Source organism: Macaca nemestrina, chromosome 5, assembly GCF_043159975.1.
Source record: "Macaca nemestrina isolate mMacNem1 chromosome 5, mMacNem.hap1, whole genome shotgun sequence".
NCBI lineage: Eukaryota > Metazoa > Chordata > Mammalia > Primates > Cercopithecidae > Macaca > Macaca nemestrina.
Genome location: NC_092129.1, coordinates 33974136 through 33993979, shown reverse-complemented (window position 1 = coordinate 33993979; position 19844 = coordinate 33974136). Strand labels below are relative to the sequence as shown.

General features: G+C 36.2%; 1 protein-coding gene across 7 annotated transcripts in view; it reads right to left on the bottom strand.

The window, feature by feature from the left end:
• The window catches only part of LOC105465590 (laminin subunit alpha 2), a 628094-nt gene that overhangs the window by 198291 nt on the left and 409959 nt on the right, over positions 1–19844 (bottom strand). For all 7 annotated transcript variants that reach the window (XM_071096438.1, XM_071096439.1, XM_071096441.1 and 4 more), the window contains 6 exons: positions 12394–12630; positions 10991–11134; positions 10130–10309; positions 9832–10020; positions 9615–9748; positions 4626–4743 (listed from right to left, as the gene is read on the bottom strand). In XM_071096438.1, the coding sequence (XP_070952539.1) occupies positions 4626–4743; positions 9615–9748; positions 9832–10020; positions 10130–10309; positions 10991–11134; positions 12394–12630 (1002 nt within the window). The remainder of the gene's footprint in view (positions 1–4625; positions 4744–9614; positions 9749–9831; positions 10021–10129; positions 10310–10990; positions 11135–12393; positions 12631–19844) is intronic.

Genomic DNA, 19844 nt, shown 5'->3' with positions numbered 1-19844 from the left:
TTAATTCCTGTTCCACCACTTTGTATGTAGTAAGGTTTTGAATACTGTGTGCCTCGGTTTCCTCACCTAGAATGTAGGAATATTGTACAGTCATATGCTGCTGCATAATGACATTTTGGTCAATGATAGGACCATGTATACGACAGTAGTCCCATAAGATTATAGAACTATATTTTTACTGTACCTTTGCTATGTTTAAATATGTTTAGATATGCAAATACTTACCATTATGTTACAATTGCCTACTGTATTCAGTACCAATAACATGCTGTGCAGGTTCGTAGTCTAGGAGCAACAGGCTATCCAATGCAGCCTAGGTGTGTAGCAGGCTCTACCATTTAGATTTGTGTATGTACACTCCATGATGTTTGCACAACGAAGAAATCACCTAACAACACATTTCTCAGAACGTATCCCTGTCGTTAAGCAGCACATGACTGTATAATAGCTGAGTACAAGTTTACCTAGGTTTTGGGAACAGACTCACTGAGGTTTGAATTGCTGTGTGGGTGTGTGATCATGGGCTTCAATTCTCTCACCTGTAAAATGGAGATCATAAATTATAGTCGATGATGTTGGTGTAACTGTATTGGGAAAGGTACGGGAGATAGTAAGCACTCAAGCAATGGTAGGTTCTGTTTTTCACAGGGTTGATATGAGGATAACTTGAGATAAAGTATGTTTAATAGTTGACATACATAAATTAATAGGTTTCTCTATTTCAAATAGTTTTTTCAATGTAATTGCTGGAAATAAACTACAAATAAAGACACCATGATTGTTTTAGGTTATATTTGTAAACAAAATTATAATATAACTTACCCATGCCATTTCCTCAAAACTTGTCTGTATATGAAAACAGAGACTTTGGGTCTCCGGTGTGCAACAGAAGTGATAAAGGATAGATGTGTGCATGTGTAAGTAGCTAAGACTATTTTTACATTTTGCCTTTTGGGTTTATGAGTTGACGATAGGTATAAATTATTTGGAGATTTAAAAAAATCAGTTTTAGTAGCCACAAGGGACAGCTTCTGAGTGGCGACCCGATACACACAGGCCATTCAACTGTGAGCCTAAAGCCCTATTAAAATATGGGAAGAGAGGATAGAAGCTGAAACTATGAAAACATGACCTTGAGATCACTGACAAATTTCTGATTTCCATATTACTGCAGAGAGCTGCACATGCAATGCTGAATAGTTTCCATTTTTAAGAAAGTCATAAGTCAGAATGATACCTGCATATAACCTTTTAACTGCATAGAGCTCAGTTTAGGTCAGTTTGGGCAATAACCTACATTTAATGTAACTCAAAGGCAGGTTAAATAAAGCATAACAAACTCAAGGGCTCCAACACCAAGACATTTGGTGAGGAAATGGTGTCCTTTGTTTGACTCCTGAAGGTAATCTGGACCCTTCGGGAACAGTAAATTAGAATAATTAGGCATTTCTAGAACTAACATTTTTAATGACCACGGCTGCAGTGTCATCACAGTACAGGTAACAGGCAAAGGCTAAGTGTCTTTACAACTGGCTATATTTTAGCAGTAACTGATAACTTAATTTTGTTTACTTGCAACCATATTGTGGATTAAAACATGAAATAAAATAGCCTGTAGATGCAGACATCTCTAGAATACTATACATTTTGTAAAAATATTGTAGAGGAATTGCTTTGTGTGTTCATGACCCAAAGCATATGTTACTGGAATGGGATGTATTATTTCAAAACTGTCCTGAGCTCTTGCTTTGATGATAAGATTTTATGCCTGGGTAATGACACTTAGGAATCAAGATGAATTATAAATAAGACGTATTATGGATTAGAGGCCATGGGTTGTGGAAAACACTTCAGGTACCTTATTATGAGAGATAGGCCTTTATTTCTAATCTCTCTACTAAGATATTACTGCAATTACTGTCTGTAAATAGATGCTTAAGTGAAAGTCATGGGACGGTGAAGCCACAAATGCAGATGACAATTTGTACATATTCTTAGTTTTTCCTGATTTTCATTTATAATTTGCTTTATTTGTGCTCATTTACATTTTCATATAATGATGGAAAATGACTCAAATTAATGGGAAAGCATGTATTTGAATGTATTATTTAAAAAGTCTATCAATCATGTGAAGAAAAGTTTTTAACATTTTAAATCCAGAATGGAAGGTTGGTTGCATGAAAATAATTTGCTATTCTACTAACATTTTTGTTCACAAGTGAATAGTATTATTTTAAATAAATCCAGAAAAATATAGCTATAATAACCTTTTCTTCAGGATATCTAAAGGTCAGCCTTGACTACTTACTGAATATTTTCTATAGCAAAATAATATTGCAGAATCAGATAATTTTAGAACTTCAACTCAATCTGTCATTTTATAGATTGGATACCTATGTAATAACGAAGGTCTATAGTAATTAAGAGTGTTGATCACAAGTGCACACAGTTAAAAGTAAAACCAAACACTACCTAGGATAAAGGAAATTCCATCTTTTCTCTAGAAAAATCTCACATTCTTTCTGTCTTCCATTTTAAAATCTTCAATGCTCACTGGAAAGGTCACTCATTTTATATGTGCCACATGGTCTCAGTTTTCACCCATATACTATGTGTACATACGTATATTGGAAAGAGCAGTGCTTACTGTATAAGCAGTGCCTACCAGTTTAAGTTTACTGGTGTGTGTATAAATAGATGTAGGAGATATGATTTAATAAGGAGATGGATTACTTGATTATTTATTAGCTCAAAATGGACACAGGTAAATAAATATTGCCCTTCAGAGCAGTCACAAGAAAGGCTAGAAAATTATTTAAAGCTTGTGTCACAAAGTAGTTGCAGTTATTCTATAAAATTTTTCCTTGAACAATGTGGAATCCATGTGATGGTAACGAAGCTGAATGGCATGTCAGTTTGTAACGAGACTTTCACACATACGTTTCCATTTAAATCAATCCTTACGATGTATAGGTAAAAAGTCAAGATTTAGCAAGAAACAGAGCAAGTACCCTGTCCTAGTAGTGCAACTAGGTAGGATTCACTGAAACTAAATTTCTTTTTCTTTTCATGATGTCATGTCCCTCTCAGGAAATGCATACTCATTATTTTTAAGTTGCACTTCAGTTTTGACCTAGTGTTATCATCTGTTTCATGTACCATACTTAATAAAACTTCTCAAATCCTATTTACAAAATAAGATGTATAAAATTGTTTATAACCGAATCAGTACATGGAGACATAACTAGTGATTACATTAATAATAATATTAACCATCAAAACTTACATCATCTACACACCAGGTGCTGTGATGGATCCTTAACGTTCACAGCTCATTTAGTCTTCATAAGACTCTGAGGCTATAGGTGAGGGAGATATTAATAATATCTAACTGGTATGCTGTGAGCACAGCCAGCCTGACTAATGAGAAAGAATCCCAGCTGCAGGGCTGGAGCAGTCCTGGAGGTCCCTCCCATGCCAGGCTTCAGACTGCAGGGTCTGCGGGAGAGGTGAAAGTGTAGTGGTGGTTACTCAGGGACTTGGTGTCTACCTGCTAAAGCCTGAAGAGGTGCAGTACCCTGTGCAGGGCCTCAGGCTTACTATATGGCGAAGTTGAGATTCAAATCCAGGGCAGTTTCTCATCCATTCATTCCACCTCCCTTAATTCATACTGTTTCTATTCATATTTCATAATTATAGAAAGTAAATCAACTTTCAGAAGGTGAAGATCCTAAGAAATTTGACAATCCTGAAGGCAGACAAGAGAATATCCCAGAAAGTTTATTAAAAAGCAGTTTTAAAATTACTTTTAAAATGTGAAAAAAGGCCGGGCGCGGTGGCTCATGCCTGTAATCCCAGCATTTTGGAAGGCCGAGGTGGGCGGATCATGAGGTCAGGAGATGGAGACTATCCTGGCTAACACGGTGAAACCCCATCTCTACTAAAAATACAAAAAATTAGCCGGGCGTGGTGGCAGGCGCTTGTAGTCCCAGCCACTCGGGAGGCTGAAGCAGGAGAATGGCGTGAACCTGGGAAGTGGAGTTTGCAGTGAGCCAAGATTGCGCCACTGCACTCCAGCCTGGGCGACAGAGCAAAACTTCGTCTCAGAAAAAAAAAAAAAAAAAAGTAAAAAAAAAGATAGTTTTACAAATGTAATGACTTACAGCAGCACTGTTGGAACAAATGTATGCTTCCCTGAGAAGCTTATGTTAAAGAGAGCAGCCTGCTATTTAGTGTACAAGTTTTGTCATGTTCTGTATAAAAATATTTTCAAAACCCAGTATAATCCTATCTCCTAATCATTGCAGTTTAAAAGTCTCTAACTCTTCAGAAGTGGTCCAAGAAAATAGATCAGTTATAATAAAGTGGCTTACTAAAACATTCTTAATTCCTGATTGGTAAATATTTTCACAAATCTTTAAATTTTTTATCAACTATTTCCCTTCAGGTGTGATTTGTACTAAGTATCGATAACATTATCCTCTTGCCACTGTGACTCACACTGTGAGTGGAAGATTAAATAAAACAGATTAAGAATAAGTATGCAGTAAACGTACTTCTGGGAGTATTTCCATTTAGCTCCTGAAGTGAGTTGAGATTAAGCAGGTTAGTAGGAGCTACCTTACCTCACAGGACAGGCCAGAATAGCCCAGGGGGCAATCACATTTTTCAATCAAGTGAGCTGGAGGAGTCACTGCTGTTCTACGTCCTTGTTCAGCTACCTCCATTGAGATTTCAGAAATCCTAGAAACAGCGAGAATGTACTTAGATTACCAGGACAGTCAGTTAAGATCACCTAGTAAACACTCAATCCTACAGCGATATCCTTCTCAGGTTTTTGTCAACCTCAAGTATGTTCTATTGTCTTTTTGTTTTTAATTGACAAATAATAATTGTACATAAGTTGACCCTTGAACAATATGGGCTTGAACTGCATGGGTTCACTTATATGGGGATTTTCTTCCATGTCTGCTACCCGGAGACAGCAGGACCAACCCCTCCTCTTCTTCCTCCTCCTCTTTAGTCTGCTCGAAATGAAGACAATGAGGTTGAAGACCTTTACAATGATCCACCGCCACTTAATATATTTTCTTATTATTTTATTTTATTATTTTATTTATTTTTTTGAGACCGACTCTCACTCCGTCACCCAGGCTGGAGTGTAGTGGCATAATCTTGGCTCACTACAACCTCCGCCTACCACGTTCAAGTGATTCTCCTGCCTCAGCCTCCTGAGTAGCTGGGATTACAGGTGTGCAACAACATGCCCAGCTAATTATTGTATTTTTAGTAGAAACGGGTTTTATCTTGTCGGCCAGGCTGGTCTCGAACTTGTTTGGGTGAGGGAGAAAGGACAAGATGGAGGAAGGTGAACAAGTAAGGCACAATCCATGTTTCTTCCGGGTTCTTCCTCACCATCTTTCCCCCGCAGGAAAATGCAGCCGGCACCCGGGAAGATGCAGATCAACCAAGCATGCGCCAGGTGACGTCAATCCGAAGAGATACAAACTTACCCGGCCACGCCTATGGAGACACCCCTATCACACCCTTATCCCGCCCACTGCCCTCCCCCTTCCAGTACCAATGCATAAAAGTCCGTGGCCGGCAGGAGCTGGCATGACTTCTTCGGCCCCTCCTACTTGTGGACCGGAGAACCTCACCCCAGAGCACCGGCGCGACTTCCCTGGCCCCATACCTGAGGACCGAGAACCTCGCCTGAGAGTGTGTGCATATTTGCAATAAAAGACTGCCGCTTTCTTATGTACTTTGGCCTCATGTTTAATTATTTAGCTCTCCTAAATTAAGTATTAAATTAAGAGAATTATTAAATTAAGACAGAACTGTTGGCCTCAAGTGATCTGCCTGCTTTGGCCTCCCAAAGTGGTACGATTACAGGCATGAGCCACTGAATCCAGTCCTTATTATTTTCTTAATAACATTTTATTTTCTCTAGCTCACTTTATTATAAGAATAGAGTATATAATACCTACACAAATATATGTTAATCTACTATGTTATCAGTATGGCTTCTGTTCAACAGGAGGCTATTAGTAGTTAAGTTTTGAAGGTATCAAAAGTTATATGTGGATTTCTGACTGCATGAGATGGGGTTGATGCTCCTAACCACCATGTTGTTCAAGGGTCAATTGCATTTATTGAAACAATGTGATATTTCGATACATAGATAAATTGTGGGATGATTAGATCAAGATAATTAACATTGTTTTGAAGCTGTTTAAATTTCTGAGACTCATGTACCACATCCTAATATTGCATTTTTGCTTCCTCAAATGTTAAGAGTACATATTAGCAAAAGAGTCACATAAATCATAAGAAGTTCAGTATATTGGATGTCTTATATCCTGTTGATAACTTTTCCCCTATTTTTTAAAATGTCAGTGGTTTCAGGTAGACATGGCCAATTAATTAGACATTTATATTCTTGCAAACAGACAACCCAAGATCATTCCCCATTCGATTATTTCACATAGGCACTGGTGAAATTGCTTTTAATTTACTACTATCCCAAATTTCTTCTTCCCAACGCTCTGAATGACCTTTCAAGAACTTTAGAAAACCACCTAGAAAATAATGATCACGCATAATCTAATAATATAGATATCTTTCTGAGGATAAATAATGATTCAAAATAATATTTTAACTTTATTAAATAATTCCTTCAAGTAACTTAACTCACCTTTTCTGATGGTGAATAGTCATTGTAATTGAAAAGAAAATCATAATTGAAGATAACATATTAATACCCTTTTCATTAAAAAATATATGTAGTCCATAAACTGGGACTGTTTTATGATGGACTAACTGGTAACACAAACATGTTTGGCAAATAAACTTTAAAATGTGGCAATGAATAGTTTTGCTTCAAATTAAAATGTGACAATGAATAGTTTTGCTTCAAATAAAAGTTACCTCCAGTAGTTTAAGGAGTTTGAATCAAAACTTTATAACAAGCATAGTAGGTTTTATTGAAACTGAATTATGAATGCATGTTCTGGCTTTGCTAGCATTGTAATCTGCACTCTGAAGACTGGTCTTGATGAAACACACATTCAATTAAAATTCAAGTTTCACTCTCTGCTCCCTATAAGTACACACAGTGGTGGTAAGCTGTAAACAAACCACTCCCCTCCTGCAAGAAAGACTTCCCTTATGTTCTCTGGGCTCTCTGCGGGAGTAAGAAGGTAACTTTGCATTGGCATCTCCATGGAATTTTATAGCCGGAGGAGCTACTGGCTTCATTCTCCTTTCTCTTGCACACGAATGCACATAACAGACCAGCAAGTGTTTACAAATCAAGTGAAGCTTGAATGGCAGCAACAACAAATATTTTTGTAATACACCGTTTTTTTTCAGGGGATTAGAGGGCAATGGCCTTGATTGGATCAGGGATTTGGCCAAACTCCAGCTTCCATTTAAATGAATACTGAAATGCAAAAGTTGCTATTTCCTTAAATTAAACTTTATAAAAGGAAACAAAGGCAAAGAAAAAAGATAATGCCAGCACTGATACAATGTACAAAGTTCAAATCTCAAATCGCATATAAACTCTTAAACGCTCTGCTTTTGAGATTTAAATTTATAATTGAATAAATAAAGATACAGGGTTATTTTAATTACTTTAGAGGGACTATTTAAGCCTTTTAAAAACCTTTGCCACAATTCCACTGCCTTACAAAATCAAATGCTGATGACACGCTTTATTTGTTCTTAGTATTGTGAGACTATGACCCTAGTTTTTACTGAGATTAGGAAAAATGTATTCTAAAGTTTCAAAAAAATGGTCAATTAAACCAAAGGATCTCATTTAGTGAGGGATGTAAAACAGTGTGACAAAAGAAAAAGACATGGGGCGGCAGGGGGAAGAAAAGACAAAGTGTCACAGTGTAGGAAGGTGAAATTGGTGGGAGAGGAGCAAAGAAAGTATAATTAAAGATGAATGACAATATTGTTTCTATCAGTTCCACTAACAAGATGTTCTGTTTACTACCAAACTCTTACTGCAGTACAGAACCATTTGCAAAATAATCTATTTGCAAACTCACGAAATTACCTGCTATTTTCTAAGACATGCAAATATGCTATGGCTTCTGTCACCTAATTTACATTTGATATTCTAAAATAATTAACAGTATAGCTGACAGCATTTTTTAAGTATATGCTTTTTTTATTATTTCATATAAAAAAATCTCCTGTTATAGTGAGAAATATCAAAAGGAAGCCAAAAGAATACAGATATAAAAGTGAATTTTGGTCCTTGATTTACTCTTTTACTAGAAGTCTCTACATGAACAGAAAAGCATTATGGATCTTCTGCATGAAATAAAAGATTTTCTGCTGTCTTGTGTGCTTATTACAGTATAAACATTTGAAAAATAGTATTTTTATATTCATTAGTTGGCCATTGAGAGGCTTCATAATTTTTCTGTTTTGCTTTCCTAGGCAGGTCTAGGAATTTATTACATAAGACTATTTACAAACATATATTGATTCTGTATTCTTATAGACTGTAACAGAAACTGATGTGAAAGAGAAAATGAGATCTCATATATGAACTCAGTTCAACTTTCTGCCTCTATGGTATGAAACTTACCTACATCTGTGCGATTTCTCATTTTATCCCATTGGATAAGGTGAACCTTCCACTCAAGCAATATGACCATGAGGGCTCATGATGTGGAAGTCTCCTGGTTCCTCTATTAGTTATTCTCTCTTTATTTCACATTTTAATATTTTCCTCGTTACTAATCCTTTCCCATGGTCTGTAAACACACTCTTTCAAATTAAACAATCATTTCTTTACTTTTGACACTATGTTATTCCTTCTTTTTACAATTATATCCATGGAAAATAATACTTTACATTCATAATATTGGGTTCATGTGTCACATTCTTTCTTTAAAAGTTTGAGATGATTTCTGCCCCAGGACTCCACTGACACTGGTATCATGAATGTCCCCAGTGTGGTCCTAAGTGTCAGACCCAACAAACCTCATTTCAACTGGCCAATTTGGGTCATAAGAAAACATGGACAACTCCCTTGAAGTATTCCCATCATGTAGGTTCGACAACATTGCATTCATTCTTGCTGTTCTGTGTGATTTTTTCAAAGTGATTCAGAATCATTTCTCATCATGATGCATAGGGAAAATGACAACATTGTGTTGCACACTGGAGTGAACAGATAATGCCCACGGTTGGAGGAGACTGGATCAACTTGGCCCTGCCTAGTTCACCTGATGGGTGAAGAAAGTCGCTTTCTCAGCACTCTTATAGTCCGTTAATAGCACAACAGCTAATTTTACCTGCCCTACAGTACATGATCTCCTGAATTTATGACTGGCATCTTAAACTCACTATGTCTGCAGTGAATTCCAAATATTTTTTTCCCTTTAACTTGCTTCTCATGCTATTTTTCTTTTCTGATGAATGACAGTAACTTCTTCCAGGTCACCGGGAAGCCACTGTGGTTTGTCTTCTATCATTATACTGCAAAACCAACCACTTTCCAATCTTTCTTATCTGATATCTGTAGGTCAGTAACCTTCCCTACAGATTCTAAAATAAGAGCTTGAATATTTTCTATTACAGTTTACCTGCTTTGTCGCATGAAATTTCCATAAGTAGCCTTGATAAGAATGTAATGAATATCATATAGTATATCCAAGAAGTCTTCTCGGGTCACAGTTCTATGAACTCGAGGATCGTCCCCATAATATTTCCATTCTTTCTGTTAAGAAGAAGAGAAATCACTCTGACAAAACCGAATGCGAAACCATTGGCATCTTTTCACCAAACAATGAATAACTTTACCTCTGTCATTTCAATTTCATGCCTTGTCAATTGGCCAATCAAAGGAGCAGCCATATGCCTGACGATAATTCTAGCATGAGTAGGTGTCCCACCTCGAATGATCACTTGAGGATTATATGTAGAGAAACCTGTTTCTTCCCGAGCCTCGAAATAGATTGCATACTTGAGTTTGCCCCCATAGGCCATCAACTGACAAAATAAAAAGAAGAATGAGGAATTGGATAAATCTCCAAATGTTGTGATTCTAAAAACAAGATTTTATCTTGTTCTCACTTGACATTAAAGTTCTTGTGCTTACCTTCTTTCCTTCAAATTGTTCTGGAAGTTTCCAATAAAAAGGTTCCCAGTGGAGATCTTCTCTCATCAGGTCCATGTGGGCAACAATCTCTGGATGTTGAAAAACGATGCCCTTGGTGGTCGTGTGCTGCAGAGCCTCATCTACCAGGGGTAGAATGGTCTGCTCAGCCTTCAGTGTCACCTGCAAGGGGTCAAAATACAGCAGAAGGCTGAATTTACGCTTTTGGACATTTATTTAAAACTAAGTTATGAACTGCATGTCTATCTGCAGTCCCTATCCCCATTCTGATGATGTTCTCACATGCAACAGAACTCACACATAGTGGGCAAGCATGGCAGGACGTAAATCTTTTTGACTAATTCACATAGTGAAAACCACAGTATCTGTGAACACTGGAGCCTTTCACACTAACACAAATGGAATCTAAATGTAGAAAGAGTTAAAGGAAAATCAAAAATGAACATGCTTCCACTCCAAAAATCATGATTGCCTAAGGTTGGTTGGAATGAATGTGTGACAAGTTCTGGTTCCTATTGCTGCGTTAGCTGACATCAACGTTCATGCTCTGGTGCCCTCACTCTTCCCATCCCAAAACATAATGCTTCCTGGACAAGGTTCCTCTTTTTCACTTGGCATCTATTTCCTTATCAATAATAAGTCAACTACTTTTAAGAACAAATAAGAAAGGCTTTTACTCCAACTGTCTAATGGCACGTGACCCCTTCGCTGTTCCTAAATGTTCACAGAGGAAAAGGTTACTTAAATGTTTTGCCATTTCCTACTAGCCCTTAGTGCCTGACTAAAAGACACCAGCAGGAACTAACATTATACCATTACATGGCTCAGCAGTTCCCTACTCACCCACGTCCGGATCAGTCCTTTTGCTTCAGAGCACTGAGTAGTAGTGCCGAAGCAATAGCAGCTGCTGCAGCCAAGTGGATTCTTGGCATCGAGTCCGAATTTGCCAGGCTGGCATCTGTCACAGTGGATGCCTTCCACATTCACCTGAGGAAAGACAAGAGACCGTCAGAGTTTGTAACAGCAAAGTTAGGGGATAAATCACCTTAAGAATGCATAACAGGAGCACACTCCTTTTAAAAAATTTAAAACAAAACAAAAGAACACTGAATATTAGACTCACATCTCAAATGGCACATGTAGTTAATCTCATTGTTGGGAGTTCATGGGTCTTTTGAAAATGCTTTATTTTTAAATAGATGTAAGACTAAAGGTATCGTACATTGTTTCTTAAATGTAAGTGGTACATTTTCTACAATTCTGCTCTGAACAATATGAAAGACTCATGAAAATTTCAAAAGCAACATAAAAACATTCAGTCCTAAACAGTGGTGCTATTAAAAGCCGTAAGAAATAGGCAGCAAATTAAAATATCAATTTATGTAATTATTGTAATATAATATATACATAGATAACATGTATTAAATATAATATATGATCATAATTGCAAGATATAATAATGCAGCATTGTAGTCGGTGTTGGCTGAAGTCCTTGATGGTAGAAACTGCCGTTCTCCTCAATTCTCAAGGCCCTTTTAACAACCACTCCCTAGATTTTATCCTCCTGTTTCCTCTGTCCCTCTTTGCATAGATTTTATCTTGAAAAGATACCTCTGACACAGTTTAAACTGTATTTATCCTGGAATTGATTTTTCAGAACTATCTGAGGGGAAAAATCCTTTTTATCCTTTTTAATTGGCTCTTTTTCTACATCATTTAACCATATTAATGAGGGCTGAAATTTGCACATAGTCACTGTTTGTAATGACAGCGTTTATATGTGTTGAAATTTTACTAAACTTCCACAGCAGTGAATATATTTTCTAGTATACAGCGATTGCAGATTAATTTTTCAAGAAATGGTTTTTATAAGGCTTATTATTTAGCTGTGATTTTCTCTGATGATGCTTAAAAGAACTGTCTTCCCTGTCACCTTCCCAGGTTGTCCTTATTGAAGCAAAGCTAATATACGTTTAAAACAATAACTTTACCATTGAAAATATATCATCTCTACCAACTCCAAAAAAAGGTGGGTTTGGGTTGAAAATAAGTTCTAGAAAAGCAGGTTTTATTGGTATGCCAACAAATACATATCAATGAAAACTCCATGTCTGGCAACGAGATTTTGTCCATCTGTTTGTTTAGCTTAACGAAGCAGGTATAACAAACACTGAATGAAGTTAAAACTGAGCAATGGAAACAGAATTGAGGGAGGTTTTCCCTAGCTGCATGTCGGCAGCACATACCTTACAAGTGCACTGCCCAGTTTGATCACTACAGGAGCATTTTTTAGTCTCTGAATCACAGGTTGTGGCATCCGTCCCAGGGAGGAAGCAGTCACAGAGATTGCAGCGAGGGTAGTTCCAGTGACCTCGACTGCACTCTGTACATTTTGCACCAGAGAATTTTGGATGACAGTTGCATTGGCCTGTATTTACATTGCATTGGAAATCCAAGGATCCCACGGTGCTGCAGTTACAAGCCTATGGAGGAGATAAAAACAGCAACCATTAACACAACTTTATGGCAAATATCTTAAAATTTTAATTCTAATGTTTCTATGCTTCCATTAAACACATATTAATCATGTATCTGTTATATGCTTTGTACTATTCTAGTTTAGTCACTTGGGAAACATCAGTGAACATAAACATTAAAACTGCTTCCTGCGTTTATGGAAATAGATGATCGTGCAGAAACCACAGTGCTATGTGAATTAGAAAGAAAATGTGTTTTCTCTCTTTTTGAGGTAGAGAGGGGTTGGGTATGGGCTTTTTCCAACTGCTCTTTGTCTTGAAGATTAAATTTTAAACAAAGTTATTTTACCTTATCATCTTATAATTGTAGCATTTAAACATTTCTTTGGAAACATACCTTATGGTCTAGTAGAGGAAGACAGTAAATATGTTAGCATAACATGATAGAATAAGCATTATATAAAAGGAGAAGTCCAAAATGCTATGTGAACATATAAAGGGCACCAAACTAGACTTGGGGAATCCAAGGAGTGCTTGAAGAGAAGTAACATCTAGCCTATTGTTTTTTGGCATTTATTCTTGAATATAATTCTGATTTGAGGTCTTTGTTAGTAACGTTTTTCTTTGCCCAAGATATAAACACGATTTTCTCTTTATTTACATAATTCACATTTTTGCTAGAATTTTTTAAAGCTTGGGTTTTTTTTTTTTTTTTCCATCAATTTACTGGAACATAGTGAGTTCTTTCAGTTTGGGAACATAATTGGGTTTTGATTCAGTACTGTTTCTTCTTCAGATTTGTTTTTGATTTTTACATCTGTTCTAATTAATCAATTTTCTTTTTCAGGATCACCTATAATTCTTGAAGTACATCACTCTGGTCTCTCCGCCAAATCTGTAATATCCTAATGTCTTCTGAAATCATTTTCCTTTGTTTTACGTTTCTTGCTGTATCTACCTCTCAAATTGGTACCCTACTTTCACAGCTCCTGTTTTACAGGAAAAGTTTTATTATATACACATATCACAAATGCTTATTTTCATTACTCTATTGCAATCTTAACTTCTTTTGAATAATTTTATTTCATTTCTCTCATCTTGAATTTCTGCTTATCCATTTGTCTTTTTGTCTCATATTCTCCTTTGAAAGGTTTCTGTTCTTGATTTACAGAGCTCATATCTTCTTGCAATTTAATAAAAATGCCAAATGAATTTCTAAAATGTCATTTAGGATCTTGGAATAAGTCATTTTCTGCGACCAGTTGTGCCAATTATACATCTACTGTTTCTGAGCTCCAAATTCACCCTGCTTTGTAATAGAGTAGGTAGACCCTGTAGACATTTCTCCGTATCAGGTGGCAGAATGATAGGCTTAGTTAATGGAGACCCCTGGAAGGACCTAATAAGTCCATAATGGTGGCCCACCACAATTCCAAGCTGAGTTCTGGTTCTTCATTAGAATTTTCATCATTATTTTGTATTATTTAGCGCGGGAGCCCAGTGGCCCAGAAAGAATACCAGCTGGGAGGGCACACTGTCTCTCCATAGGCACTCTTCTGGCTAACTTTGGTCTGCACACACACTCTGACTTTGAAGTCTGCTTCTCAGTAGCCCAGCATGCTCCCATCCTCCAAGAACGGTGGGCAGCTTCTACAGACATGCATTTGCCTATGAACTCCGACATGTTTGTTTCTGGTTTTGTTTGACCACCCATAGGCTGTACATTCCTATGACAGCAACACTCTCTTCAAAGACCTTTGAACCTCAGCTTTGCTGCAGGTGGGGAGAAGGAGCATGTCCTCTCTTAGCCCTTAACTCCTTCACTGTCTTCCTTCCCTCAGCCTAGAGGGAGTAGCTGCTCTTCTGTACCTGTACTCGGGACCCTTTATAGCTTTCTTTTATCCTTTTTTAGTAACCAACCACCTTTTACCAGTTAACAATTCCATTTCACTGTTTAAGAAACCAGTGTGGTTTCTGTCTCCCAAGCAGAGCATGACTTGTCATTACAAAGGGCATCACCTCTCTCTGTGTCCGAGTTTGCCACCACATAGTGTATGCACTTTGTCTGTGACTTAACTCTTTTTGGTGTTGTTCTATTATCCTTCTCAGATCTACAGCTCAGTGGTAAAGTCATATGCATAGCACCTTGCCAAATTCCTAGATCCAAATCTGGCTGCATCTCACTGTGTATTTCACACTTTCCCTCCTCAGCTTAATTCTTATATCCACTGCTACCAGAGGTATTATGTTTTTGTTCCTGCTAACAGTAGTTTACTTATGATTTTATTGTTTCTAAGATGTGATGTATAATCACCAGTTCCTCCTCTATTGTCCTTCCTGCCCAAATATTTGGTTAAAAATCTTCCCAGATTCTGATGTTAAAATAATTATCAGGATTAGCTTTATTTTTTGTCTTTACAGGTAAATATTTTTCTATCTCATTATTGCTAATCAGTAGAAAGGCTGCAATAGGGGCTGCAACTAGAAGGTATTTTAAACCCAAAGACCTAAAATGTGATTATTTGTATATTACAAACATGGACACAGCTTCCAAGGCATAGAATAACCCACTAACCTCACCCCCAAGTAACTTAAGGAACATCAGGTGTAGAATAAAATCTCAAAATTCAGGTGACTTACATATTCACTTACGTAGTTTTTCTTTGCTGACTGCTTTGAGTATGTATTGGCTCACTTAAACAAAATGGGCCATAATCAGGTATTAATAGAAAATTATGTTATCAAAACTATAATCATATAATAAATTTAAATTATCCTGTGAGACATCTTTATCTTTAACTAAAATATACAATTATCCAAATAATTGTATAAAACCAAAGCACGAATTTTTACAAAATTGTTGACAGTACAAATAGACATTGGGACCTTTCCAAATCAGAAAGTTTATTCAGGAAGTTATAGTGGAGAATAAACCAGACCATCAACCATGTGTTTAGATAGCACTATGGCCAACATCAAACTTAAATCATAATTAGATGTAATATTTGTTTAGCAATAGAGAATTTACTCACTATTCCCCTGCTAGTTAAAGAAGGCAGGCTTCGTATTCTACTTCAATAACAGCTCAAATGATGTGTATGCTCACACCTTAGCACAGAGAAATTATCCATGACACAAAGAAAGGGAAGCTATAAATTTCAAATCACTGTTCATTTAAATTAGTCATTCCAGTTTTAAAAACAGTAAAACACATGCTCATAAATAAATTACTTGAGAGGGCTCTGATACAGTTGGATATGTCCCCACTAATTCTCGTGTTAAAATATAATTCCCAGTGTTGGAGGTGGAGCCTGGTGGGAGGTGTTTGGATCATGGGGGTTGATCACTCAGGATTAGTGCTGTCCTCACGACAGAGAGTGCCAACTGGCAACATCTGGTTGTTTAAGTGCATGGCATCCCTGCCTTTCTCCCGAACCTGCCATGTGGAAGCCTGTCTCCGCTTGGCCTTCCACAATATTGGAAGCTCCCCGAGGCCTTCACCAGAAACAGATGCCACTATGCTTCCTGTACACCCCCCGGAACTGCGAGCCAATTAAACCTGTTTTCTTATAAATTAACCAGTCTCAGGTATTTCTTTATAGCAATGCAAGAATGGTCTGACACAGGCTCTATGAGGCTTTTTTGTTGTTGTTGTTTGTTTGTTTGTTTGTTTTTGTAATTCTTTATAATGGCAAAGTGTTTCTTGATTCAGAAGTTTAGACTTTTAACGGTGATTTTAAAGCAATCAAAAAATTCAATCAACTTTAGTCAACAGAATATTTATCTAGTGATCAGTAAAAGTGATAGTACCAAACATATAACTACATTTTAACAGAAACTTGGAATGTATTTTATCCTGATTTATATATTGAACATGAGGTATCAACTTCCATTTCAGGAGTTTAATTAGAGTTTGGCTATATCATAGCATTTTGTGGATAAAATGGAACTCTTGTAAGTTTCCCTAGGGCTTATTCCTGAGTACAAGTGATAGAGTGGATGCTTGCATTTGAAGCTGAAAACGCAAAAGGCAGTCATAGCCACTTATAGCATCGTTCATACTCATCAGAACACTTTGAAATTCTGAGGAGTTTTTGTTTTGTTTCTAAAAATGTAGCTCTCTTGAATTTTAAACTTAATAATGCTATTGGCCATAGAAAAATGAATGTCCCGTCCAGTTTTTATTTTCTCTAATCACATGTCTAATGGAAGTCAGACACCTGAACTTCCTTGAAAAATCATCAGTACACTTGTTTTCCTCTAGGTCAGCATATTCTAAACCAGGCTCAAATGTTTTATCATGCATGTGAAGATGGTTAGAGTCTATTATTTCATCTGTGCTAACTCAGTGGTAAAAAGAGTTTACATCTCTATAGGGTACTGCTATTAGGTCAAGCAGAACCACACTTGGTCATCACGTTTCAATGTTTCACAACCCAATGGAATCAATTGGAATGACTCTCACTAACATTAAAAAAAATGCTCTTATTATTGCTCTTCAATTTAATGAATACACTTCAGCACTAATCCTACTTGACCTTTGTGTTGCATTAGGCACTGAAGAATATTCTTCTTCTGAACAGTCTCTTCTTAGTTTTTACAGTATTTATTCTTCTTTGTTAAGCTATTAAACTACACAACCAAATAAAACAAAAATCAGACCAAGAAACAATTGTTTTTAGATATTGAATTATAGGAAGCACAGGACTGTGATTTCTGAGAGAAGGAAAAAAACATGAAGCAGTGTACAGAGGGAATTTCTAGGCTGCAACACAGACAGGGTAAACCCAAAGCCCGTATTATAGCTGAGTTGAGAGACAAAGAGTGGAATCTGAGGAAGCTGAGGCTGCTAAAACTTATGATGGCAAATAGAATACGTGTTCAAAAAGAAAGAAGTTAGATAGAAAGATTATTTCAGAGATGTGCAGAAGGGTTCCCTTGAGTCATTGGCTGAATGCTGATAGGTACATGCATGGGATGAAGGAAAATGGCATTGGAAAACCCTAGGCTGAAAAAATTCTTAGAGGCCAGAGAAAGCTTGGAATAAGCCATATTTTCAACAACCAGAGTAAAGAGACGTAGTAACCCACTAGGTAGTATTCTCAGAAGTTTCACGGCTTAGTAGAGGGGCTAACTGACCCCTGGCTTTCAGACTGTTCTGCTGCACCTTCCCTAACAAAACTTAAAAGCAAGCTTCAAAAGAATCCAAGTGACCCGTGACTATCTAAACTAGTTTCCAGGATAAAGTTCAACATTCTTTAAAGAAATACAATAAAATCCAATACACAACAACAAAAACTATATAATGCCTGGCATCCAAACAAAAATTATCAGGCATGTAAAGAATCAAGAAAATATGACTCATAAACAGGAGAAAAATCAGTCAATAGAAATAGTCTTGCAATAAAAAAAGATGGAGTTAGCAGACAATCATTTAAAAAATGCTAATGTTTATAAACATTTTATTTTCAAGAACAAATGAAAAATTGTGAATATAGTAAAGAAATAAAAGACATACAATGTCAAAAAGGAAATTTAAAAGATAAAAAAATACAATGTTTAAAATAAAAAATAGACTCAATTGGATTAAAAACAGGTTAGGCTGCATTAAAAAATCAGTGACTTTGGACACTTGACAATAGAAACTATCAGAAATAAAAAATACAGATACAAAAATAATAAAAAAAAAAAAGAACCTCAGTGAGATGGAAAATATCAATTGTCCAACATACAAAAAATGATTTCCAGAAAAAGACAGTTGGAATGAAGAACAGAAAAATATTTAAAGATATAATGGCTGACAACTTTCATTTCCAAATTTGATGAAAACTGTAATCCTACAGGGCCAACAGATCTAATTAATCCCATGAAAAAATAATTATTAAACACACACAAAAAACAAAAAGCATAATTAAATTGCTGAAAACCAGTATTTAGGATTACATACTCTGCAAAAAGTTGTTTAGAAAAAAAAAGAAAAAAGAAATAAAATAAAAACTTACTGGAACAACCAAAAAAACAAAAAAAAAGGAAAAAATCATTGTCAGCAGACTTGATATAACAGGAATAAAATGATAAAGATTAGGGAAGTAGTTAATGGAAGAGGAAAAATGATATGAAATGAAAATTTTAATGTACACAAAGGAATTAAAAGCATTAGAATTGATATGTACATGGAAAAATAGTTATAGGAGAAATTTTTCTTGTTTAAAAAAGATAATTGACTATTGAAATCAAAATCATAAGCTTATATTGTCAGATGTATAATATATAGAAGTAAAAATACATGACAACATAGTACAGAGGATAGGAAAGGGGATTGGAGGTTTACTGTTGTAAGGTTCTTATGCTAAATGTAAAGTGGTATAATATTATTTTAATGTACATTCTGGAAAGTTAAAGAAGTATATTCCTAGACAAAACCAAAGAAACAAAATGAATAGGTATCTTTAATAATCCAAAAGTCAAGAGAAGATGTTATACAAATTAATGCAAAAGAAGGCAGGACAATAAGAAGAAGAAAAAAAAAAGGCAAGAGCAGATAAGACAAGCCAAAGCAAATAGCAAAGTGTAGGCTTAATCCAATCATATCAATATTTACATTAAATGGAAGTGACTTAACTCTCAAATTAAATGGCTAAATTATTAAGATTGGTTGAAAAATAAAGATCTAAATATATGTTATTTACACACACACACACACACTCTCTCTCTCTCTCTCTCTCTCTCACATAAGCTGGGCATGGTAGTATACACCTGTAATCCCAGAACTTTGCAGAAGGATCACTTGAGCACAGGAATTTGAGAACAGCATAGGCAATATAGTGAGACCTCATTTCTACACAAAAATTTAAAAATTAGCCACACATAGTGGTGTGCGCCTGTAGTCCCAGCTGCTCGGGAGTCTGAGGCAGGAGAATGGCGTAAATCCGGGAGGCGGAGCTTGAAGTGAGCTGAGATCCAGCCACTGCACTCCAGACTGGGCCACAGAGCGAGACTCCATCTCAAAAAAAAAAAAAAAAAACTAAAAAGAGAGATGAAATAGATGATGGTGTGAAAAATATATACCACACAAACATCATTAAAAAAAGTTGGAATAGCTATATAAATATCAGAAAAGTGTACTTCTGAACAAGGAATGTTACCGGGAATAAAGAGGGACATTTCATAATGCCAAAAGGTATCAACTTTTCAAAAAGACATAGCAATCCTAAATGATC